The sequence below is a fragment of the Drosophila ananassae genome, chromosome 2R, assembly GCF_017639315.1.
Source record: "Drosophila ananassae strain 14024-0371.13 chromosome 2R, ASM1763931v2, whole genome shotgun sequence".
Taxonomy (NCBI): domain Eukaryota; kingdom Metazoa; phylum Arthropoda; class Insecta; order Diptera; family Drosophilidae; genus Drosophila; species Drosophila ananassae.
In genome coordinates, this window is record NC_057928.1 from 16,463,754 (window position 1) to 16,489,984 (window position 26,231).

The 26,231-nt window shown below is 41.2% G+C and overlaps 1 protein-coding gene across 1 annotated transcript; it reads left to right on the forward strand.

The window, feature by feature from the left end:
• Positions 1 to 411: 411 nt before the first annotated feature.
• Positions 412 to 25,624, forward strand: LOC6506784. The gene is made up of 7 exons (XM_001957210.4): positions 412 to 1,301; positions 6,631 to 8,119; positions 22,710 to 22,828; positions 22,891 to 23,028; positions 23,282 to 23,873; positions 23,934 to 24,868; positions 24,931 to 25,624. Exons 2-7 carry the CDS (start codon positions 6,976 to 6,978, stop codon positions 25,192 to 25,194), a joined length of 3,192 nt encoding a protein of 1,063 aa, XP_001957246.1. The 5' UTR covers positions 412 to 1,301; positions 6,631 to 6,975; the 3' UTR covers positions 25,195 to 25,624.
• The last annotated feature ends 607 nt before the right edge of the window (positions 25,625 to 26,231 follow it).

Below are 26,231 nucleotides of genomic sequence, written 5' to 3' on the forward strand. Positions count from 1 at the left end.
TTTTTAAGGTTGTCCATTTTGTTTCTTAGTTGTTGGTGCTGTCTGTTGTCTTCTGAGTGGCGCCGGAAATGCGCATCATACGATAAATGACGCCCACTACGAAACTAACAGCCGCACCCGCCATCACCCCCCCGCCATGTCGCCCTTCTCCCTTTAGGCCCACCGCACCGTTTTAGTTGGCGTCGTCGCCTGTTTTGACAGTTGACGTTTTGCCGGCAAAATTTTCAACAGAGAGACCCACCGAAAAGCCGCCAAAGAGTGAGCAATTGATGACGCAACATGGCCGTAAGAGAGCTTTTCAGCGTGTGACATAATATATCGGAAGACTCTCTTCCACACTCTCCGGCTTTCTTTGGTTTGGGGCCGAAGAGTAACGCCACTGGTGACTGGGGCTAGCTCGCTCGCAAAATCAACTCGCTTCGCCTCGCGTAACGTTCAATCGCTGTCCAACAGCGGCCGTGGCAAGTTCAGTTTCGACAGCAGAGACTCGATTGAACCAGGCCCCGTCAGACCGCAAACGGCAGGGAAAATATACAAAAAAAAAAAATAATAATAAATACATATTAGCAACAAAGTGGAGCTTTCAGCTCACCGTTGTCGCCGCCGTCGCCGTTGCTGCTGTCTCTTTTTCCGCCTCTAACTCTTTCTCCTTCTCCGTCGCGTAACGTAAGCGTATTACAAAACAAACGCCAACGCTTTATTGTCGTAATCAAAAAAAAATAAAAAATTTATAAAAAAAACAAAGGCTTTCAGATCAGATCGCTTTAGTGTTTCTGTGCGTGGTGTATTCAGTTTAAATAATAATAAATAAATTATCGAAAAAATACAAAGAGGGAATTCCAAGAAATAGGCCTCTTCCCTCGTTCCCCAAAAACCACCCATTAGGTGCCGCACACCCCTCCCCTAAAAATATATAAAATAAAAAAAAAAAAGTTAACCCGTGTGTGCGGCGGGGTTACGTAAAGCCGACGGACAAGCGCCGTTCCAAGTTCTTACAAAACAAAAAAATACAACAAAGTACAACACATAACACGAGAAAAGTTACGCGCACGCCCAACGCCCAACAACAAAAAGCGGGTCCAAGCGGGTCATGAAAATATATTCCCGAATTCGTTTTTTCGCACGCGTGTGGCAATAAATTTTTTTTTGGCAAACAAAAAAAAATTATAAATAAAAAATAAAATATACAAGAAATTGCAAGAAGAAGAGGGAGTGTGTGTGTGTGTGTGTGATTCTCGATTCCCCCCGCACCATCCCCGTTTGGGGGGAAAACAAGGAGGCGCGGTCCACACCAGCGACAGGTAAAGGGAAAGAGAAGAGAACTTCTCTCTGTATATTTCCGGCGCTCTCTTATGGTACTGTTACGACATCGGCCACATGCTTTTCCACGGCATCTGTGTGAGTGTGGGTGTGTGTGTGTGTGGCTCTCTTTGACGGTCTCTTCGGGGAAAACTTGGGGGTTTTTCACCAAACTATCGCTCTCTCTCTGTCGATTGTGAAAACAAAAAGTGCAGCTGGTAAGCCCCAATGGTTGTCGCAAGGGGGGGCGTGTGGGCTGGGGATGGCCTCTTACGTGTTGCCATATTTTTAAAGGCATTACTAAGCGTTTTTTTGCGCCGTTTGTTGACGTTCTGTGGCGGGGTACTGTGGTGTGGCCAATTGAATTCGGCCTGCACTTGATAATCATTTATATTTAATCTATGATAAAAATTTCCCAGGAAAAAAATATATTAGCTAGCGATTTGATGATAAATTATTTTATATAAGAGAGGGAAGTGTGGGTTGGGAATTTCCATTGTAGGTTTTTGTTATAGTTGCTAGAAATAAAATATATCCTTGTCTTCAGTGTAACTCCATAAACTGTTAATTACTTTTGGGGTCAGCATCAGCTCTATTAGTCAGCCTCTCTTGCCCTCGCTCTTAGTTTCTCTCTGCCGAGTTAACCCATTCAGTTAGCCAGTTCGCCCACTTGGCCCGAAGCGAAAAAAAATTTGTTAACTTGGAAAGGAGGGAAAAAGCCTATTTGCATACGTCATCGTGTGGAAAGGTTCGTCATGAGTCAGGCGGGAAACCAGGCTTGAAAACAGATGCCAGAGATCTGTGGGCAAAGGGACGGGTAGGCCTATTATATAAACAAAACGATGGCAATCCAATCAAACCCAATCATTACACTGTGCGACAAAAAAAAAAAAACGAAATACACTTGGGAAACGAGATAGTGTAGGTTGTTAATCTGGTCGAAGAGAACTCAAAAATATTTTTTTTATATTTTTGGAACCCTCCAATTTTTTTTTATTTAAAAAAAAACCGTTTTTCGGGACTTTTTTGCGCTTAAAAATTCCTGAACGCGTTTTTTTCAACCGATTTCAAAATTTTCGGTGTTTTTCAATAGTTAAATGTTGTAGCTTTTGAAAAAAAAATATATCTTCGATTTTGTTGAACAAAAAGGACAAAATTTTTACACCTGAAACTAAAGTTTTCGACTTTTATTCGTGTTTTTCGGATTTTGATGCCAGTTTTTCGGCACAACTTACAAAAATTCGGCCATTTTTGATACATATCAATGTTGCCTCATTCATTCAGAATAAAACGAGACAAATTTCATCAAAAAATTATGAAAATTGGTGAAGTTATAACGCTTTTCCCAAAAAAAGTCAACTCAACCTAGCGGGCGCTTCGGAGGAACAATGTGTATAAAAATAAGAGTATATTGCTTTCTTCTGACAAAAAGTTTGTCATTTATGCCACATATTAATATTGTCTCAATAATACGGAATAGAACGAGACAAATTTCATTAAAAAATAATACATATTGTTGAAGTTATAACGCTTTTCCCAAAAAAAGTCAATTCAACCTTGCGTGCGCTCCGGAGTACCTGTGTGTATAAGTCAGGAATATGCTCTTCTTCTTATAGTGCTCCCATGGTTTTATTGACTTATTTTGGGAAAAGCGTTATAACTTCAACAATTTGTATTATTTTTTAATGAAATTTGTCTCGTTCTATTCCGTATTATTGAGACAATATTAATATGTGGCATAAATGACAAACTTTTTGTCAGAAGAAAGCAATATACTCTTATTTTTATACACATTGTTCCTCCGAAGCGCCCGCTAGGTTGAGTTGACTTTTTTTGGGAAAAGCGTTATAACTTCACCAATTTTCATAATTTTTTGATGAAATTTGTCTCGTTTTATTCTGAATGAATGAGGCAACATTGATATGTATCAAAAATGGCCGAATTTTTGTAAGTTGTGCCGAAAAACTGGCATCAAAATCCGAAAAACACGAATAAAAGTCGAAAACTTTAGTTTCAGGTGTAAAAATTTTGTCCTTTTTGTTCAACAAAATCGAAGATATATTTTTTTTTCAAAAGCTACAACATTTAACTATTGAAAAACACCGAAAATTTTGAAATCGGTTGAAAAAAACGCGTTCAGGAATTTTTAAGCGCAAAAAAGTCCCGAAAAACGGTTTTTTTTAAATAAAAAAAAATTGGAGGGTTCCAAAAATATAAAAAAAATATTTTTGAGTTCTCTTCGACCAGATTAACAACCTACACTATCTCGTTTCACAAGTGTTTTTTCACTGTCGCACCGTGTTATGTAATCCAAAAAAAAAAAATAAATAATAAGGGAACTGCGATTAGTCAGCGATGAGTAGTGGGTTCTTGTATAATCAGATCCGAGAGTGAAATCAAAACTAGAAGAGTCAGAGGCTACAGCTTTTGTTGCTAATTGGCTTGAGTTTATAAATTCTTCGATTGTTGTTGGTTATGGGCTATTTTTACGAGTGTTTATCGCCGTCGTCTTCGTCATTGTCGTACAATGTCATAAAACGTTCGAGCCAAGCCAAAAAAAAAAAAAATCTGAAAAAATCAAAAACAAATGGTTAACCAATAAAACAAATATCAAAAAAGAAATCAAAACACACAACAATGCCTCGAACATCAAGGCGATGAAAATGTATACGTGATTTCATAACAAAATATACATACACTTATTTTATTTGATTTCATAATTGCCTTGAGGGGAAAATTGCCATGAAAGCATAATTACTTTCTTGCGTAGATTGTTATGTAATTTGAATTAATTCTTGGTTCTTTGGGGCTATTTTATTATGGCTCATAATCATGAAATCAAAAGTGCTTTATCGCCTCGTCATACACTGCCGCCATATTGTCTCTGAATCGGGGTATATATCAAAATTGTCATTGCATAATATTACGGGCATTAGCAATGGTAAACACAACAATAAACCCAACTGCAGGGCGTGCTATATATGAAGTTCATTCAGGAGCATTTTATCAGCTTCGGCTGGATTATTATGCAATGGGGCAGGGACACACAACAGCACGGATATATACGGATATGGGGATATGAATGCATTTAGATACAATACGGGTAGGTATGTACACGTGCTGGTGGGTTATATGAGGCGTATACATAATTTTTTACTTACGCAAAGCCAACCATAACAACCTGAGCAGGCAGGCAGCGCAACAGGAGCAATTAGAATCGAGTGCTTAAAAGCTTGTTTACCAACTTTTTTTTTCCCAACAATATTTTCCCCCACAATGCCAACTGATATAGAGCTGCTAAAGCGACCCCCCAGCTATCTACAAACATATACAATATGGAGGGCAAAGTTCTCTCCTAAAAAATAATAACTTTAATATATCAGAAACAAAACAATGATAAGAAATACTATGTACAAATGATAAATAATAAACTTAGAAAATTGTGTGTGTTATGTAATTGTCAGCTAAAGAAATTCTATTCCGATCTGATGAAAAATCATGATCTAGATCGTATATCTGCTAAGTGAGAGGCCCCTCCATATATAAACACACCCTTGATAAATTCATTTTCTTGGCTAACTACCAACTTATACGCGATTTCGGCATTACTTAACAACGAGATTTATGCAAAAAATAAAAAAATCTAGTCTGATATAAATATGTGTCTGCACGCCTGATTTTGGTTTGGTATGATATTGTATATATATATCTTATGGGATCTGGCCACGAGGCAGAGATGCCCCAGCATAATGAAACTAAAAAATTTCATTTGCACGCAATTTTGTAGTTTTCCCTCGCTTGTAGTATCTTTTTGGCACACTTTGATTGCCTTTTCAAATGTAAACAAATTATATGATGGTATAGAGGAGTAGGGGGCTGAAAAAAAAAGAAAAACTATAAAGATCTTGATGCCGGGCGGACGACAACCAAAAATTGTTTACATAACAAAACCAGAATGCGAAGGCAAAGACAAAGGCAAAAGCAAATTCTGGCTGTGCGTTTGCATGTGTATCTGTATCTGTATCTGTATCTGTGTTGTGTTGTGCCGGCATTGTTTATCTTAAAGATACAACAACAACAGGCAGCGGCGAACGACGTCAAAAGCAAAACGTGCGCACCGTCTACCAAAAAAAAAAAAACGACCTAAACAAGCCAAACAACACAAAAACAACAAAGACACCAAGAGAGAAGAAAGAAAAAAAAATATATTGTTTTTGTATCTCACAAATACAAGCCGAAAAGTATCTAGAAACATTGAGCAAGAGTTCTCGAAGAGAGCGCTCCCCCCACAAGCGAAAGAGAACCTAAAGCCGCTCACAGAGGCCAAAGAGAGGCAGTGTTTTTGTTTTAATTTGGTTTTTTTTTTGCGCGCCACTGCCTTGGTATTGGTGTATCTGTGTGTCGATGATTTTGATTTCGTTACTTGGGCCAGCGTCCGCGTCAGTTCGCTCTATGTGATTCAGTGTTAATTTTCATAATATTATGTAATAGCATGTGCGACTGCCGCGGCAGTCTGGCCAAGATTATATTCTGGGTGGGGAGTGGAAGCGGAAGGGGGGGCATTGCAATGTGCCTCCCTGCACTCGCTCACCTTTAATTATTTTTGATTAGGCTGTTTGGGGCCTAGGGGTGACTATTGTATGGCTTCCAGAACAGCCGCCCGATTTCAAAGTTCAATGAACTGGATTTTATATAAGAATTGATTCTACCCCCCGCCCTACCTCCTCCAGCAATTAGCTAGTGCTAAGGCGATAAAAGTCACGTCATCACAGTTCAATTTTAGTTTTTCTCCACTTCTGGGTGGTGTGTGTGTTGTGTGTTGTGTGTGTGTGAAGTTGGAGAAGTGCAAGCTGCGAGATATCCACATTCTCCAGTGGTTAAGTAATAGATACGGTTCTTCTTCTTCACCAGCTGGCAGTAAGTCGAAGAGAGAGAAAGAGAAACTTGGGGGCTTCTCTTGTTCTCCGGCTCTCTCACTGCGCCCGTGTGTGTGTGAGTGTTGTTGTGTGTGTCTGTGTGAATTATAAAACAGAATCAAAAGCTGCCTCTGAGAATCCCTCATTTTATTTCATTTCTGTTTCTTTTGCTGATTTTTATTCGAGTTCTGTTGGATTTTACGTTTGTATGTGTTTTTTTTATTTTTATTTTTTGTTTTATTTTTTATTTATTTTATTTTTTTTTTGGAGCGTTACGTAAATTCTACTGACTGGCCTATCTTCTTCTTATTCCGTTTACTTCACAATCTCCCCTATCTGCCATCGGCACTCTCTCTCTCTCCCCTTGACACTCTCTGCGAACGAAACTCACGCTCTCTTTGTTCTCTGTTTTCAGATGCCTCGGCGCTGCTGTTGTCAAAACTTCTTCTTCAGTTCAAATAAAACAGCCAAGAGCAGAGCACGCAGAAGATTCATAATCTACGCCACCAGCTGGGAACTACTGTTCTTCAAAAATCAAAAAACCTAAATGAAAAAATAATAATTAATCGAATTATCTTCAGCCAAAGGCTCGAAAAGTGATGTGAAGTGAAGTGAAGTTTGAAATCCGAAAGATACAAAGATTGAAAGATACAAGAACTCAGGCCCAGCAACCTAACAGACTGTTGCAGTAATCCACGTGCGCTGGGGCATACGTGACTGCTGGCAGCTAAAGCAACAATCGAACGGAAACGGTACAGTGATGCCTCTGTCGCAGGGATACTGCGTGAAGCCCACGCTGGGCGCCAAGAAGCGCGCCCTGAAGGTCCTGCACGACCAGGAGCAGGTGCAGCCCCATCCACAGCTGCTGCTGCCCGGCAACAATCCCCTGCACCTGTCCTACCTGCTCGGCGAGTCCTTCGCTGAGAGTGGCAACCTATCCAAGGCCTTGGACATCTACGAACTGATAGCCAGCCGCCAGCTGGATGGTCATGTGCCGCTGGACAAGCTCAACAAGCTGGCCAGCGCCCTCACCTCCACCATACGGCTGATGGGCGAAATGGCCGGCACCACCACGCCCACCACGGCGAAGAGCCCCCGGATGTCTGAGCGAATGGACATGAAGCCCTGGTCGAGATACCACTACCAGGCGAAGAAGCATCTGGGAGATCAGACTGAATTCCTGGGGCAGGTGGGGGGCGACTCCCTGAGCCTGGGAGGCGGTGGGGATGCCCCTCTGAACCTGCACTCGCCCACGCGAGAACTAAGAGTGCCCAGTCCCTCGGTGGAGGACTACGACCCGCTCCTGTGCCCCCTCTGCGGTGATATCCTGCGCTGTCCCGTCACCACCAACTGCGGCCACACCTTCTGCCGGCAGTGCTGCGAAACGATAACGCAGTGCAACATCTGCCAAGTGCGATTTCCCCGGCTGCAGGACGCCTCTTCGCCGCCAGGACCTCTGACACCGCCCTGCGCCCTGACCACCACCACGTCCAGTGGTGCGGGCACCAGCTTCTTCGCCGCGCCCACGAACCACAACGCGAACCTCAGCCTCATCAGCTTCCCGGTGGCCTACGGCGTCCATCTGGCGTCCAGTGTCCAGCGCCTGGCCGCCCCACCCATGACAGTGACCACCACCACGGTGGCCTCCACGACGGCCACAGCCACCACCACCATGGCGTCCACATCGGCGGCGGCATCCCTGGGCCTGGCTGGCTATCCGTCCGGGAACGGGGGTGGGGCCGCGGCCATGAAGTTCATGCCGGACGTGTTGGTGCGGCGACTGGTGGAGAAGTGGTGGGGTCCGGATCTGCAGGCCAAGAAGATCTGCGAGAAGGCCAGCAGCTGCATGCATCTCAACCTGCTGGACGATGCGCTCAAGTTCTGCAACGCCAGCTTGGAAAAAGGTGAGTTCTTCAACTTAAGTTCTGGCTCTCAGAGATTACTATTAATCCATAGCCACATGAGTCCTGTAACTGCAGCGGAAAGTTGAAAAATCAATACAGGGCTGGGCGGAAATGGCAGGGCTCAATAGACTCTGTTTGCTGACGTCAGACCAGAGCACGGCAAAGGCCAAGATACACTCGAGAGGCGGCGCAACAAGTTCTGCTTGGCGACGACCCGCCCACATCGCAACCCGACGACGACGGGCCCATGCGGCGTATGCGTATTATTTTCTTTTTTTTTTTTTATTATTTGTTTGCTGCCATTAGTTTGTTACTCTAATTGAGTGAGCAAGTGGCTGGGGTGGGCCAAGGACCCAATTATCAAATATTTATAGAGCAAGTATAAAGTAAATAAACCTTGACACAGGCTGCCAGTTGGGCCAGAAGAGCCATCCATGAGATTCAATGTGAAATGGGTGGCACGCGCTGCCAGCTCAGCTCTTTCGCCAAGGAACACTGCTCTGCGAAGTCCATATATTTTCGATGAATGATTGTGGCGCTGAGTCAGTCACTTGAGCTCAAGAGGATTTTCCCTTTCACTTGGAGAACTCACTAAACACTAAACAGAGAATATTTCAAATAGAAATACCCCCCAAAAGTAGCTAATTAATCATTTCCCCAAGAGACAATTTTTAGCTTCTCAGAAATACGTTTTTTTTTCTAGAAAAAAAAAAATCAAAAATAATCACAACGATTTACGCACTTAGAAATCCATCAAACAAAATACTTTTGGGCACTAGCTAGCTGGCAGGCAGAGGGAAAAAAAACTAACAAAAAACAGAAGGCATTGGACGGGAAACACTTGACTCGCCGAGAGCCATTTGGGATGGGAGCCGAACAATGGCAATGATGGACAGAACTAGGTGGAAGGCGTAGGACTTGGAGGCTAAAATTAACCAGATCGGAAAGAGTGTTTTGGCTGCCAATTAATAATTTTGTTAAAACTAAGGCGTTTATAGTTTTAAGAATATTTTTCAGTAGATGTGAAATGGTTTTTCATTATTTTATGGGTTGAAATAATTGCTTTTCTGAATATATCATGATTTTAATTCCACTTTCTCTTGAAAGCGTTTGGCATTTCTGAGGGGTATTACGGTGGCGCGTGGGTGGGGGATTTTGTCACCTCTGTAGGACCGCCCCCCCTCCAACCCCGAAGAGCGGTGTTACTTTCATAATTGTCATTATCGTGTCGCACTTTGTGCTGCCTTCCATGTATCTTACTTTGTGATTAGCTTCGAGTGCTGACGCATCCATCGTACGACTTTGTTTACCCAAAAAAAAAATAATAACAAAAAAGTGAAATAATTCCGGAGAGGGATAGAGCTTAGGGGGGCTTATACAATATATAGAGACGGAGGCAACGTTCCAGCGGACACGTAAACAAAGCCGAATGTCCAACCGAAAAACTGATTCTAGTCGGTCTATTTATAAGAAACCAATTTATTTGTTCTATTTCATTAACTTTTGCCTTTTCTCTCTCAGTCGCAATCAGTTATTGACTCTTGCTGATAAAAAATAAAGTAAAAAAAATACATTATTTTTTTGGGGGCAAGAGCAGAAAATAGAAACGAAACGAAAAGAAAAGAAGACTTTAAGTAAACACTTTTGATAAACAAAGTGCCGAGTCACGGCCATATATTAATGCAAATTGCAAAACAAAAGCGACAAGCCAAATCTGAACCAATTAGGCGAACAAATAAAACATTTTAGCCAGAGATTCCTCGAAGCTAAGCCCGAGAACAGGCAGAGACTCGGCTTCGAAATACAAATATTACGCATACGCAGTGGGGGCCACCCAGCCAAGTGGCCCAGGCCCCACTTGACAATGAAGATGTCAGAGCTGAGTGACAGTACTCCTGCCTGTTAATCCTCAGTCGACAAACGCCCCCCCTTCTCCGCCCCTGAATTTTATGTCCTGCCAGACATGCAGAATTTAATTTGAATACGTATACGCCATGTATGTCTTTTTATGGCCCGAAGCCTGGTAATGTAGTCGTTGACCTCATCACCCATTCCCTTTCCTTTTTTTTTTGCCAAGTACACAGAAAATAATAAACACACAAGGCAGATGATTAAAATACCCAGAGACCCTTCTTTTCCCCATCTAGTCCCCCCATCTAGTTAAGTGGAAAGAGTTGTTAAATGAGCCGCAAGGACATGGCCTGAATACATATTTGGTTAGCTGGGAAATGCCTGAAAAAATGGGGTTTCATTAGAAATATTGCATTGGAAATGCCTTCGTGTCATGCAAGGCTTAGTTCTCCCTGGATTTTAGTCTAAGTATATAATATAATATATATATTTTTTATACGAGATCGTATAATTATATGGCGTGTTTTTCGGCCTGACCAGTCGACTGCATTTAATGTTCCCTTTCGGGGCTAGCGAGGTTCGAGGCTCCTTGCTCGAATGAAAGAATTTAGCACGAACCATGCAATTAATTTCGTTTTATTCCTTTATTTATATTTTTTTTTGCCTGCCACGTGGCTTTTGCTGCCACAGCCACTTTCCATTAACTTTTATGGCTTGCTGGATTTCCTTTTCGTTTCAAATCATTTTTTTTAGTGGCTCATGGAACTTGGTTTTCTTTCGGGGAAATTATTTCAATTTATGCGCCTAATTAAGTTGTAATTTCTTGGTAATTAGCCCGAGGTGGCACTCAAAAATGCGGCTTAATCATGGCGCTTACTTTATTGTCTTTTTTTTGGGCTTATTTGGTTTATTGATAAGATTGGAAAAATATGCGGAGTAAATGCCCTGAAGTATTATGTTTCTTAGACTCTAAATAGTGTTTCAACTGATATGCTAAACTATATGATAAGTGGAACGTGCTGCTTTATCTTTTTAGTCAAAAAAGAATGTGGAATAGTTGCCTAATTCCCCTTGACTCACTGTTCAGATGATAAGAAATGATTGCACTTTCTCAGTCTCAGTTATTATATTTGCTGTAATACTTGTATCCCAGACAGGTCACACACCGCCGGACATGTCCGATACGATATGGCGATAGTGTAGTGCCCTGGGCGGAGCAGCCAGTCTGGGCTCTCGCCTGAAATATATATCCATTCATGTGATTAAGACGTGACGCTTATCGCGTGGTGCATGCTCACCCAATACACCTGATAAAGTCACTCCATACGTATTGTTTTTCGTATTTATATAAGTATCTGCGATTTGTGGTTATTGTTTGAAGAGGGCCTTGATCTTGTTAGCCAGTGTCGGGGCTGTCGGCCAGGCCATAAACATTTGTTTGCCTTCATTGTCGTCATTCCCCTATTTTTAAACGGCTCTCGACTCTCGACTAAACCCCTCCCGAAATACTAGAGACTTTCAGAGTGACTGCACTCATTAGCATTTGTTTCTAGCCATTTCTGAACATTTTTTTTTTAATTAGCCAAACAAGTGCTGGAGAGCAACCACCGCCCATCCTCCTGCCTGGCTTTCTTGGCTTTGATTTTTTAAGCAGAATGCAGGCAGAAACACAAATTTATTGCGCATTTTGAGGTCGTTGGGTTCTTGCCGTGAAAGCGAACAAAGAACCGACGAAGCGGGTCCCAGGGGGGTGGTGAGAGTTTAACGACCACAGAACTCGACTGGCCTTGAGAAAGTCAGTTGCCAATGGCTATCAAAAGCGCACCGATACAGATACAGATACAGATACAGATACAGATACAGATACAGATACAGATACAGATACAAATACTCTACTTGTTGTCAAAAAAAAATAGCAGATTGTGTTAATTTTTGATTTATTCTTGTTTTGCGCTTTCACCCGCACTGCCCTCTTCGGTTGCCGCCCTCTTAGACGCCATGCGTTGCATAGCCGGCATTCCCGGTGTTCATGTATCTACGTATCTGATAGATACTTTTTGGCATGCTTCCCCACAGAAGCGAGTCTGGCGCACATTTCTGAGATGCCATCGCACATTTCACTACCCAGCTAAACGACAAAGACAAAAAAAACGTAAAATGTGTGTGTTTGCATTTTACAAGACTTTCAAATGAGAATTCTAACCCGAAACCCGAAAGGAATTGTTCAAGTATATTTCTGGCTCAAATATTCATTCGCTTTGGGCCAGAATGAGCCAAATGGGCTTGGGTCGAGGGTAAATGCAAACTTTTCCCATTTGAAGTCAAGTCTCGGTATTTACTTCTGGAATTCAGTTCATTTATCAGGGGGTGTATACTTAGTATATATAGTATAGTTAGTATATAGTATCTAATGTGTTTGCCTTGTGGGTTCTATGGTCGAGACTTTGAAGTCATGTTTTGGAACAAGTTTTCAAGGTGTAGGTGGTTCTAATAGAGTGGAATTTCAGTTGAAAAATTACTTGACTCATACTTAAAATGAAATTAAATTCCATAACAGATTAAATAAGATTATTGGGAATCCTCTTTGTAGTTTATATAGTTCTATATTCTATATAATTTCCATTGCAATCGCATTGAATAACATTATCAATTATTCATTGTTTCATAATAACTTCGTCCCAACAAAGCAACTAATATTTAAGTGAAATAAAAAACCAGGCACTGCCACTCAGTCCTCCTCTTCTTCCACTTCGACCCACTGGGGCACCCACTAATTCTGCCAAGCCAAGCCAAATGATGTAATAATCAGCTCACATACAAGCAATCAGCTCAAGTTCCAAGAAAAACTGAAAAAAAAAATAACAACAAAAAAAACTAAGACATATTCCTAATTGAGATATTCGCCCTCTCGCTTTGTTTGCCATTTTGTATGCAAAAAAAAAAATGCTAAAAAAATGGGGCGAAAAAAAAACGCAGTTGCTCCTGTCTGTTGTTGGCTTGTTTTTGTTGTAATTGCATAATGAGGCCAACTGGCATTGCAACAGCAGCAACGGGGAAACAGCAATCGTGAGTCATAAAGTGTGAAGGAGGGACGGGGGAGGCACAAAAAAAAAAGAAACAAAGCGACTTGTTAGATTGTCTATTAAGTAATATTCTATTGTAAACTGTGAATTACGATTCGCAAAAAATTCACTTTCAACAACAAGCAACAAAAGCAACAGCAAGAGCAACAGGGGCCCACAACAAATCAACTGAAAGATTACTCAATTGACTGCAACAACAACAACAACAACATTAGTAATAGTAGCACCAAAAACAACAACAACATCAATTGCAAAGCTACAAAAATCAAAAGTAAGTCGCCCGCTCACTTATACAAGCGACTCTCTCTTTCTAGCCGCCCCAATGGCATGGCAATGCCACCATCTATCTATCTCTTTCTGGGGGGGGCTCCGTGCTCTCTGACTCGTTTGAATTACAGTTATGTCATAGAACGTAGGCAAAGTTGTTGCTGCTGTTGTCGCTCGTGTTGCGCTTTATCGCGTTGCCTTTTTTTTTAAACAGCAATACCAACAACAACAACAACAACAGTCTACAATCAGCAATCAGTAAACTGCAAAACGTCTAAAGCAACAACAGCAATAATTTGTTAGACTATTGAGTAATAGCCACGAGCCCAAACATCATTCCACAGGTAATATTGTACAGGGCCCCCCCACCCCACCTTGGCAGCCCTGCCTGCCTCCCCAGCCCTGCCTGCCTCCCACATTCCCATTGAACTCGAATACCTTTCCATCCAACCTTTTGTCCGGGGCTTATCCTAATCAGTCTTGGGGAAATTACATCAGCATCGATGCCTCTAATGCCTGACATTTTCCAGCGCGAATAAAATCCACAAAATGATTTTCAAGGGGCGTGACTGGCCCAGAAGACAATCTTAAAAACACTGGGAGAAAAGGTTGTTATTTCAAGAGATATATGTAATATTAAACTACAAACTACGGATGCCTCTCTATTAACTCCCTATTAACTAAAATGGTCTATTTTTTCAATGAAATCCAAATAAAACCAACTTATTCTTGGAAAATCGTATAACTTGCTCCTCAAAACCTAAAAAATCCTAAACCATAATAATCCTTTTTATTTAAAAGTTTAGGTTTAAAGAACCTCTTATTTTAACATGAGAAAACTTGTCCCTCAAAACTACACTATACAAAGAGAGGCTATTTTTTAGAAAATCTCTATCAAAAAGAACAATTTTCAATGATATATTAAAAATTCTTCTTCAAAAGTAACAAATCTTTAGCCCTTACGCTTTATTTTTAGGAAAATCTCTATTAAATAGAACCTATTCCTATAAAATGAGAAAACCTGAACCTTAAAACCTAATAAACCTTATCCCACAATGGCTTTTTTTTAGAAAAAATCTCAATTCTTCCAAATAGAAACTTCTTGTAAGAAAAATGTCTTCTAAATTAGAAAAATTGTTCTCTAAAGCATAGAGAAACTTCAAACTTAATCCCATAACTGGATAATATTTCACTTTTTTTCACACTTTTTCCCTTCTCCTTTAATGAAACCCCCTTCCCTATACCTTTAAGGCCTTGCCCCTCGACTTATGCAACAATTACCGCCACAGACAACATCATCATCATCCGGTTAAGGGGAGTGCTGCGGCAACTAATTGATGGAGCGAAGAATGGAATCATGAAAGCAAAGTTCAACCCCACAAAGTTCATCAGCATGATGACATAATTGTTTTGGATTTGATTTTCCAGCAAAAGTGGCTTTCAATTAGCATTTAAGCAGAAAAAGCTGTTAACACTAAATGATAAATCGCCAACTTTTTCCTTTCGAAGGATAACAGGATACTTGGAACCAGTCTGTCAGAAACTAAAATGTTTCTCCTCTTTTTTTACCTTTATTTTTTTTAGCAAAGGAAAAAGTTTAGGGTTTTGTGAGTGAGGAGTGAGGAGACAAGTTTTTGCATTATCGAAGGCTTTTTGCGAAATTCGTTCTAGCCAGGTGTGAGTGACAACTATGAGGCATCGAGACATTTGTGATGCAAACGGGGTTATATAATACGTAATGGATACAATTTTTTTTCCTTGCCGGAAAAAACAATGCCGGAATTATTTGGAATTCTTAGATAATAAATTACGCAATTGCGGAAGAATTCTCGTAAACAGTAATTACTGGAAGAATTCTAGCGATAAACGTAATGAGGAAAAACTCTCACAAGGAAGTGAAATAAAATTTTCAGTAAAATATGAATATTGGATGGATATTTTTTTTTGACATTTTTTCAGAGGGGTGGTGGGAGAGCTCCTGATTTCCCCTCTGCCAGAATGACCCAGATCCCGCAAACAACTTTCAAAACGTCCCATTGTAATGTTGTTGCCACACAGCGTTGATTATTTAATCGCCAAAAGGAGAGAAGTAAAAAAGAAAAAAAATTATTACAAAATTGCAAAATCCTCTGTGGCAACCAAAACAACAAAAACAAAAAAAAACAAAAAACTTAAAAGCGAGACGAAAATTTGAGAGCATTTACAAATCACGATTTAATTTCCACAGAGCAACAGCAACACCGAATAGACCGTTGAAATTGGCAACAAACAAATGAGCAACAATGCGGGGGGGAGGGATGCTCTGGGGGGAGTGGGTTGGACAGCAGCAGACTAAGCGTGAAAAAGACAAAAGACCAAGACGACCACGACAAACATCAGCAGCTAAAGCCAAAGCCCCAAAGGGGAGCAGCCGAAGCGGCAGCAGCGGCAGCAGCAGCAGAGGGAGAAACTGAAGCAAATCTTGGGCCTCGAGCTCAACGTAACCAACAACAGTTGGCCGCAGAGGCCTTACATAACCCGAAAAAAAAGTAAAACAGCAAAACAGACAACAGACAACAAGCAGCAACAAAAAAAAGTGCCAAGCGGGGCTCCACTTACCAAACAAACATAATAAAAATGACGTCGCCGAGGCTCTGCCTGCGTCAGCGTCAGCTTCAGCGTCGCTGCTGGCTTCGCAGTTAACGTATCGCATTTGACTTTGACATACTTTTCGACTTCGCAGATGGTAGCCCCCCATAATCCAAAAGAGAGAGAGAGAGAGTGTGTGCTCCAGTGAGAGCTGTCAACATTTTGACACAAGCCAGGCTTGCGCTAACACTCTCCCTTCCCTCTCTTCTTGGCCACTCTTCACCTTTCTCTTCTCTTCTCCCTTGGGCACTTGCTCTTATCTGCCTGGGAGACCCAAAAAACCCTGTTGCTTTTAGGCCTTTTTGGCCTCTCATTTCTCTTACTTAACGCTTTTTTTTTATGGCAGATTGCACAAGTCTCAGCTCACGCAATGTTTAAGCCACAATCCGCCTCCAACCGCCTCGTCTTACATGACTTTTCTCATATTTTGTTTTTATTTTTTTTTTTGGGAGTTTTGCATAAAAAGAAGCCGGTTTCGTTACCAATTTTTGTGTGCCCACTCGGCTTGCTTATCGAACGGCGTTTAGGGGCTGCTGATTGGCGTCTCTAACTGATTATATAAATGCAAAAGCGAACTGAAATAGACCTGGCCAGGGGGGGGCCCAGAGAATATACGAAAATAGATCTGGAGAATGGAATAATACACTCGGGGAAAAATGGGGTCAGAGAGGGTTAATAAGAGAGGCTTTCAAGATTGCTTTATTTTTTACTATTTTTTGAGGAATAATTGGAATTTTTTGAGAATATTATTGAGAAAAGTACAATTTCATATAGGCATTAACTTTGTATCTAAACTAATAGTATTTCTTAAAATAATTATTTTTTAGTCTCTATTTCCTTTTATACCCTTTTCTATGTTTTCTTTAATAATTCCTTAAAAATGAGCCTTTTTTAAAGAACATTTCCCAGTGCACCCTCCCTCCATTAAGTGATTTTAAGTGGATTATTGGCGTACGTTGTCACGACCCTCTGTCAGCCACCTCATAATGCATTTTGATGGTTTTTGGTTTTCTGTTTCTGTTTCAGCTCCTCCCAGCTCTGGGTTTAGTTTGTGTTATTTGTTTTGGCGCCAGGTGGTGGTTGTTCGGGTCAGCTGAGAGTTTCTGTTTTTTTTTCTGTAGGCCTGCCCTTCTGTCTGGGAAATCAATTAACTGCGCGTCAGACGAGCGTGTGGCAACGGATGTGTTGCGTTTTGGCGGGGGGGGATACGGATATGTGTGTACATTGGGCCACCATCCACCATCGGGGTAGGGAGACCCACAGTACATAACACAACATTTATCAAATGTCACTGGGGGAGGGGCAGGAGTGGAGCAGCATATGGCGGAGCAAGGCGGACACTTTCCGAGCAAAACATATGGCCAAGTATTGGGGGGATGGGGCTCTGATAGAGGGCTTCTTAGTTGCCTTAATTGATAACTTTTATATAAAAAGTATCCTCTGTCTATACATTGTTAGTAACTGGCTTATAAAATAAAAAGTAATTATAGTATTACTTCATTTTTACTCACTAGTTATTGACTTACAACCGGTTTGTAATAAATTTAATTAAAAAGCAACTAATCTACGTAAGCTATGGCTACTAATTAAACTATATAATACCACTAACTAACCAGTTATTATTTTCCACCTTAATGCCCTCATTATCAGTTAATAAGGGCATAAAAATATTTAATTTATTTCTCAACCAAAAAAAAAATCCCAACCTTTGAAGTTGTTGGGCTTCCGTTTTTCAATTTTTTCTACCACATTACATAATCAGCTGCAGAAATAACAACAGAATATAATAAAAAACTATACATATGGAAAAACTTCTTCTAAATCTTACGCCCCACATAATGGGCCACTTCCGCACTGGTCTTTTAAGCCAACTCTCCCACCCGTCTGGCTCCAAACTTGGCTCCCTGGCTGGTCGACCTTGAGCCGTCAGCTGTTGTTGTTTTTGTGCTGCTGCCCATTGAAGCGCACGGAATGGTTGTTTTTGTTGCCAATCGAGTTTAACATTTTCCATATAAAAACAAATATTATTTGTGCGGTTCATAAAATTTATGAATGCCTTGCATTCGCCATTACAAGAGGGGCGGGGGGAGGCAACAATACCAAGAATCCAAATCCAACAACAATATTGAAATATTTTGCGCTTCACAAAAATAATTTTTTTGTTGATTTCTTGGTTGAATGAAATTTGTATTCGATTTTATTTGCGTGTTTGCGATTTGTCGAATTTTTTTTTTTTCTTATTTTTGGGGGCAAATCGGGTTTTTTTTTGCTCCACTTTGCCTGAAGGTTGCGCTTCGCTGCGCACCAAAAAAAAAATAAATAGGCTACCTTGAGGGGTTATATAAGACTTGGAAATGGAGTATCTCCAAAACTTACCTTGAACATTTTCAGCCCAAAGTTTGCTTTTCACTTTTTTCGCACTTAGCAAATATAACGCATACGCCGCGTGGGTCTCTGGAACGAACATTTTTGCGTCGCAATTCGGGGTTCAATCACCCTTGAGTAAAAGTGCTTGGCTCGGCTCATCTCTTGGGGATTCTCACTTTATTCCTTCGGTCTGCTCGACCTTTTGACTCGGCTCGTCTAAATAATTGTCAGCATCAGCATCAGAATCCAGAGCGTTCTTCGGCCTTGGCTCGGCCTGAACTCCGACATTTGCCGATTTTTTCTTTGTTTTTTTGGACTTCCAGTGCCGAAAATTTATGTGACAACGCATTGCGATTCACGTCAGATGTAACCCGCGCCACACCAGCCACCAATATCTTTACACTCGGTTGATTTTCACGAACAAAATTGTGAAAAAAACTGAAGAAAAAAATAACATAAATTCCAGCAATTTTTGGTTTGTTTTTCGGATCCTTCATTTGACATTTAACAGGCTGCCCGGGTGGTCCATAAACGCCCACATGACGTAACCAGAGCGGAGTTTATCCATGAGATATTTTTTATAGAATTTTGAATTTAAATAAAATACAAGGAAACAGAATATTCAACGAATTTACACAACAATTGTCTGTCAAATGGCATCGTAAAGAAATATCATAAAAATAATTTTAATACTAGTCTTTACCGAGAATTTCTCGTAAAATGGCCAGAAGGCAGGCCCCAGTATAGAATAGTAAAAACAATGCAAGATTTATTTCCTGAAAGTGAATAATTATATGTATATTATTTTCATAAAATTCACATTTCCGTCAACAGCGTCAAATGCCAAAGCGAGCATTCATTCATGAAGGCAAATTAGAAAGCAGATTAATCAAAGAAATGCTGGGAGACGTTTAGTGCAATTATTTTGTCTAAGAAATCTGAAATTCTTCACAAATTAAATGCCTACTAGACCTTAATTATGGGGCTTTACAAAGGAATTGAATTTCGTGAAAAGGAAGCAAATATTTCTGCTTAACTACTGCCATTTCCTTTCATTTCCAATTGAATTATTTTTTGCATTTTTTCTCCACATTCAAGTGCTGGCTTTTCGCAAATATATATCTCCCCTAAGCGAGGAACTTTACGAGGGTCGGTCGTAAACTTAACTCTGCACAATTAGCTTCATCTGCATAATGGTTCATATTTTATGCAAAAACGAGAAAAGAGTGCTAGTCGAGGGGCTCTTTCCCGGGGCATAGACATCAAAAACGGTCAATTTCCCAGCGGGATGAATGGGATGGATGTATGGATTCGGAGTGTTGAATGTAATAAAATATAAAGGGAATACAAGAAGGGGGCAGGCCCTGCCCCTGCTCCTGCCACGGCTGCCGCATAAAGTTTGCCATCTTTTTCGCTGGCTCGTTTATGGCTGCTCGTTTCCCGTTTCACTTGCCGCACTTTTATGGGCATTCATTTACTATTTAGGTCAGTTTTTTGTTGCTCTCCCTCCCTTGCCTTTCTATTCCTCCTTTACATAATAATTCAGATGCTTTGGCTTTTGTGTGCGTGGCAGTCCGGAGTCCGGACTGCCGACAATCAAAGCTTCGACCGAGTATACGCGGCGTATACGCAATGTGTTTATTTTTAGCAAATTGTTTAACGACTTTTAAGCACAATTGAATTGAAGTGTTCAGAGGGTGAGATATGTGCTAGGGTAGGAAGGATCATCGCATTCTTTGTTCATTAATTTGTTGCATTTCATTTAAAAATAAATAAATCAAATGAATCAGCCATTGAACACCTTGGCTCCTTGGGGGGCATCATGCCTTTAGTCACTTTATGTTGTTTTTATGCGGAAATCAAAATTCTAAGATAGCCAGATTTCATTATGCAATCCATGCCAATGCCACTGCCTGTCAAGCGACGAAAATTGTTCGCCTTCTCTCCTCTCGATATATGTATGTACATTTTGAATGCTTTTTGTTGCTTTCAGTTTTTGTTGTGGGAATTTAGCAAACGATTTTTAATGTACGTGACGAAATCTGATTTCAAATGCACACACATGCCAGCAAAGATACCTGCTCGTACATATAATATATATGCGAGAGTGGTATGTATAAAAAAAATCATCATACTGCTCGGCTATAGGCAAAGTCATATCTGAAGCCAAATGCTATTTATCAACAGTTGGGCTTAAATTGTCTGCAGCGTAACGGAAACTTGGCCCGGCGTGGAAGATGCTGCTGCCACTGATGGTGGCTGCTTGCAAAGCGTAAAATTCTCTAATAAGTGCAAATTGGTAGCAGAGTGACAAAAAAAACAACAAAAGCTGAAAAAAAACACACACTCTGCCACGACCACAAAAACCAGCTATGGCACCCACCGTCAGCGTTTGGTTTTGCATTTTAATTGAATTCCCCCTTTTATTTTTTTTTTTAGTTCAGTTTTTCCCTGGTCGGTTGTAAGTATCTGAGTATCTGATGGATACGCACACACACTCTGACAGATCGAACGGGAAGTAGCTGGCCACTGAGAACGTGGCCGCCTTCAGAGTGATATAATATAGAAATAAATATAATTAGTATGCATAATACATACAGTTATGGGTCTGGGACTGGGACTGGACTTGGGAAAAACTGATGGGGAGTGATGTGATGTGATGTGATCTGAGGGGGGCAATCGAAAGATATTGTTGTGTAATCAGATGATGGGAGAAAATTGGATTTATTAAAAGAGAAATATATTTATAATAATAGTTTTTAGATACTTTTTATTAATTTTATATGAAAAATATCAAAATAAACCTCAACGAATAAACCAAAAACCATCAAAATATTTGCTTCAAATCCAAATATAATCCATCACCCATTTTTAGACTTCAAGTCAAAACAGAACCCCTCTTATCACTCTTCAGTAGTGGTTTAAAAAGCGATTAAAGAATAAACAGTTGAATAACATTCTCCCGTTATCAGAGTGGCAGCAGAGTGCCGTTATGTTTTGGCACCTTCATTCACATAACGGTTAGCCGTTAACCACTAACCCATACATAGTCTTATCTAAATAAACAGAGATATCACACTCTTCTCCTCCAAAAAGAAACTAATAATAATAATAATAAAAAATAAACTAGACAAGTATTTACATAATCATGACGACACTGAGTTGTGGCATGTGTAATCAGCAATCTTGCCACATTTATGTATGTAAATTAATATGATTTTTTTTTTGGTGATTTTGTCCATGTAATCATTTTTGCAACAATTTGTATAACAATTGCAACAATTACAACTGTTATAGGGCCTTGCACACACAGACACTCGAACCAATTTAATATCGACAGTCGTGTTGTTGCTGCTACGTTTTATGTTGCGTAATGTTAGGCTACATAATCGCGTTTTCTGTCTTAACAGCAGCTGCGCGCGCCATTTTAACATCAATGTTCTCTTGGCCATGTTAACAATTTAAGAGTAATCTTACGATAAAAGAGCAGTTAACAGAGTGCACAGTCCATTTAACAGTTCTCTGTACTGTAAAGTACTCTTAAATGTTGCCATCTAATGTTGCGACATCACATGTTGCTCGGCAACATTGTCTACAAGTGGCCTGGCCTACGTGACGTATGAGTAATGGGAGGGGGAGGCATTGGGCGCGTGCGGCGCTAACAGAACAAAATGCATGACCTAGGCACTGCAATGACTTTCTATTCTAGGTGCTGCTTACCTTGATTTCGCTTTCACTTGCCATTTATCGATGGTCGAAGTATACAAGCAGGCAGAGTCAGTATTTGAAGTAATTTTTAAGTGAAAAAATTGGATTTTTTAATAAGTTTTTATCGATTGGAAAGCCATAAACCAAGAGTATTTTATCTCATTTCCTAAATTGTAATTTTTTTGCGAGACAGTTCTGTAGTTCTTTTGTTTTAAAAATATAATAGAATATCTTCCAAAAATAGAACATCTAATCGCTCTAAAAATATACTCTACTTCCTAAACCCAATACCGAAAAATCAATTCTGATGACAAGTGGCGCTTTTGGGAGCTATCACAACCGTCAAAATAAATATTCGCCTGCCTTTTCGCATCTCTTGTAAAAGGAAAACAAGACGTGAGGGATGCTTGGCTAATTGTCGAATATTCGCGCGTGTTGAACATTTGCCCAATAATACACCATAGAGATGCATATATATTTTTACAATATTTACAATTTTGTCAGACGAAATGTCTTGTGGGGTGTTCTTCCATTGAACTTGCCAAGTTTCCGACAATTTCATTTAGTAAGAGGGTGGACATTCATTGAGCGATTTAATTGATTTACACAAGTGCTTAACATTAACGAGCTGCCATTTGCGTGGATAATATTAACTAAAATGTGTGTTACTGTTTCATTCCTTCCAGCACCCACCAATTTCAAGAGTCTCTGCCTAAGGGCCGAAGTCCTCCTCAAACTGAGCCACTACCAAAGTTCTCTGGCGGACATAGAGAATGCTTTGAGAACACGCTGCAATTCACCCAAGGTGGGTTTTTCTTCTTTTATTTAAAAAATATAATTTATTAATTTCAAACTATTATCTTTCAGGCCCACTATCTGAGAGCTTTGGCTTTGAGCGGCCTGGGTCGGTTGGAGGAGGCTTTGTACAATGGCTTTTTGGCCATTTGCCTCGACAAGAATACAAATCTCAGTAATTCGGAAATATTTCAACATGATCTCGCCAAGGTAAGCACTGGGATATACTCTATTTTAGTTGAAAAGGCCGGCATGCAAACATTTTATGATCAAATCAGTGGATGCCAAATCTTTTGCAACATTGAGAATAATCCGAAAATGCATTGAAGTCTAGACATCATTAAATGACCATAAAAAATGGATTTGTGCTAGTTATATTATAGTTTACTTATGAATTAGTAAACTAATAATTACTTGAGTACTTTTTAAGAACTCTACTAATTTTAAAATATTTTTCTTTCAGATTCTTCAGCGTCTCCTGGCCCAAATGCCCAAGAACCGATCCTTGATCGCCGCTGCAGCGCCACCTATTGTCCAGCAGCAGCACCGCAGCTACGCCACCTCTCGGCCCTCGTACCCCCTTCTCTGGGAGCAGATGACGCGTCGCAGGAAACAGCCGCACCACCATCATCATCACCACCACCACCACCACCATGTCCACCTGGACGACGTGGAGGACGAGTTCGGGCACTACGACAAATACATAATGGCCGACGATGAGCTCGAGGAGGAGGTGGAAGTGGATGGCGGAGAGCCGGGATCTCTGCACCTGGATGGGGACTTTCTGTTTCCCAGTGCCCTGGACTTTATGGACCATCATCGGCACCAGCGGCACGTCTTCGAGCAGAAACAATTCGACTTGCAGCCGCGACGTCATCAGAACCGGAAGCACTGCAAGCGGAAATGGTCGGATACCCTGGAACCGCTGAGTAGGAAGCTGGTGGACGAGGAGGAGGACTTGGACAGGGCGGAGTCAGTTGTCGAGATCCAGCGATGCAGTAGGCTCTTTGCCGATGTCCTGGAGCGTACCCAACAGGAACTGCAGCGACTGAAAAGTAAGTGATCAGAAATTATTATTTCAAAGAAAAGCTAATTCAAGGACTCTACCATTTCAGAACTGGATGAATCTGGGCAAGGACTGGCGGTGAGTGCGGTCTCTGGGCAGCTGATCGATGCCAGTGACTTTGACTGCGTCCTGTGCTGCAGGACACTATGGAAGCCAGTGGTAACACCCTGCGGACACACGTACTGCCTGGTATGCTTGGATCGTTGCATGGATTACAACTCCTCGTGTCCATTGTGCATGTCACCACTTGTGGAATTCAATGTCAATGCCAGTGCCAGTCAGAATCAAACTCAGAATCAGAATCAGATCCACCTGCATCCGGGCTCATCCTCGCCAGTTCCTTTCGCGCTGGCCAAGCGGCCAGTGACGAAGTTCCTAGAAGCCGCAATGAAACGATTCATTCCAGACCACTACGAGGCCCGATTCCGACAGGAGATCGACCAGGAGCCCTCCGTTCCGGTGTTCATCTGTACGGCCGCCTTTCCGGCCGTTCCATGTCCTTTGTTTGTCTGCGAACCTCGTTACCGGTTGATGGTGCGAAGGGCAGTGGAGTCCGGCGACAAGACCTTCGGTATTGTCCAACCACACAGCGGCAAGTCACGCTACTATGATGTGGGCACCATTTTGGACATCCGGGACTGTGTCCAGCTGGGCGATGGCTGCTCCATCCTTAGCACCATTGGCTGCAAGCGCTTCAAGATCCTGGCGCGCAACGAAAAAGACGGCTACGAAACGGCCAAGGTGGAGTACATCTGCGACGAGCCGATTGCCGAGGAGCAAGTGAAAATCCTGGCCGGGATGCAGGATGTGGTTCTGGCCAAGGCCATCGGCTGGTACGAGAGCCTCAGCACGGAGCAGAAGCACGAGATCCTGCAGAGCTACGGCCAGATGCCGCCGGTGGAGCCCGACTGGGAGCTGATCAGCGACGGCCCGGCCTGGGCCTGGTGGATCATCGCCCTGCTGCCCTTGTCCCAACAGCTAAAGGTGGGTGGAAATGGGTTTCAATGGCTTGACAGATTCTAACTTATTTTTTCTTTCCTGAACAGGTGGACATTCTGGCCACAACATCGCTGGAGAAACGATTGCGGGCCATCGACAAGACCCTGGACTGGCTGCACGAGCTGAGCCACCCGCAGCAGCCCACGCACCACCAGCTGGCGCACCACCCACAGGCGCCACAGTCGCCCCAACAGGCGCATCTCGATCTCGACTGCGAGGAGCAGGAGGCGGCCGGATCCGGGGCCGATGAGTGCTGCCTCTTTGCGGACAATGGAGCCGAACCTCACACGGACGAGGAGCTGCTCCTCTAGAAAGCAAATCATAACTAGACTTTAGCTAGTAATACGTTTGTAAATTCTGTGTCTAAGCCATTTCGTTTGTAATCGAACATAAAACATGTTAATCCTAGGGGCCAAAACCGAAAGCGAGGAAACTTTAGCAGAACCAAAATTATCACTAGATCAGCAGAACATAATCTTTAGCTCTTAAAACCGAAAACCTATTGTGTGTATGTGTGAGTTCTATATATTTTAGATGTATATGTGTCGGATTAGAACCAAAAAAAAATAATAAGAAATATTAGAGAACAACACAGAGAAACCCCCAGTGAAACAATCAAAAGTTTGCTTTTGGCTCAGGCCCTCACCCGAACCCTAAAAGGGTTAACATACTGTCTCTATCACATTCCACGTAAATAAAATAAGCAACAGATAGCAAAGAAATAAACTTTAACAAACAGAACTCATGGTTTCTACAAACAGAGAATACACAAATTTTTAAAATTACAATTAAAATGAATTATATAGAGAAATACCAAGTCAAAGGCCAACAAACATACACTTAGTGAAACCAATCGGATAGCAAGGAGCCAAGGAAACAAAACTTCTTTTCATTTTTTACTTTACATAAAGCGGCTGGAACTCTAAGACAATCTGCAATATTTTTTTAATATACCTAAACGAAACTAAAACTATATATACAAGTAAATGAAACTGAACTAGCAACTAGTTATGATGGAAGATTGAGAGAACAAAAGTGTATAGAAATTTCATCTTTTTTTTAACATATACTTTTCGTTTTTAATTAACTTTCCCCTACCACTGAAGAACACTGTAACTTTGCCCCTCTCTAAAGCACCGCCCCTCTCTCTCTTGATTATGCTTAGACTAACTAAATAATATGCTCACCTATACATACTATATATACGATTCTATATGCTACAATGCTTATTTCTGTATTCGTATCTGTATCTACGGCCCGCATTCCTAACGATGAGATAACTCTATAATATAGCTTTGGAACTATTAGCTAGACTTTCTTTGTCTCTTGTCTATTTTTTGTATAAACT

Bases quoted from the DNA above. Each gene is read 5' to 3' on its own strand.
- LOC6506784 (XM_001957210.4), top strand. From the start codon at position 6,976: ATGCCTCTGTCGCAGGGATACTGCGTGAAGCCCACGCTGGGCGCCAAG. The intron at 22,829-22,890 runs GTGGGTTTTTCT...ATTATCTTTCAG, and splicing joins CACGCTGCAATTCACCCAAG to GCCCACTATCTGAGAGCTTT. The intron at 23,874-23,933 runs GTAAGTGATCAG...CTACCATTTCAG, and splicing joins GGAACTGCAGCGACTGAAAA to AACTGGATGAATCTGGGCAA.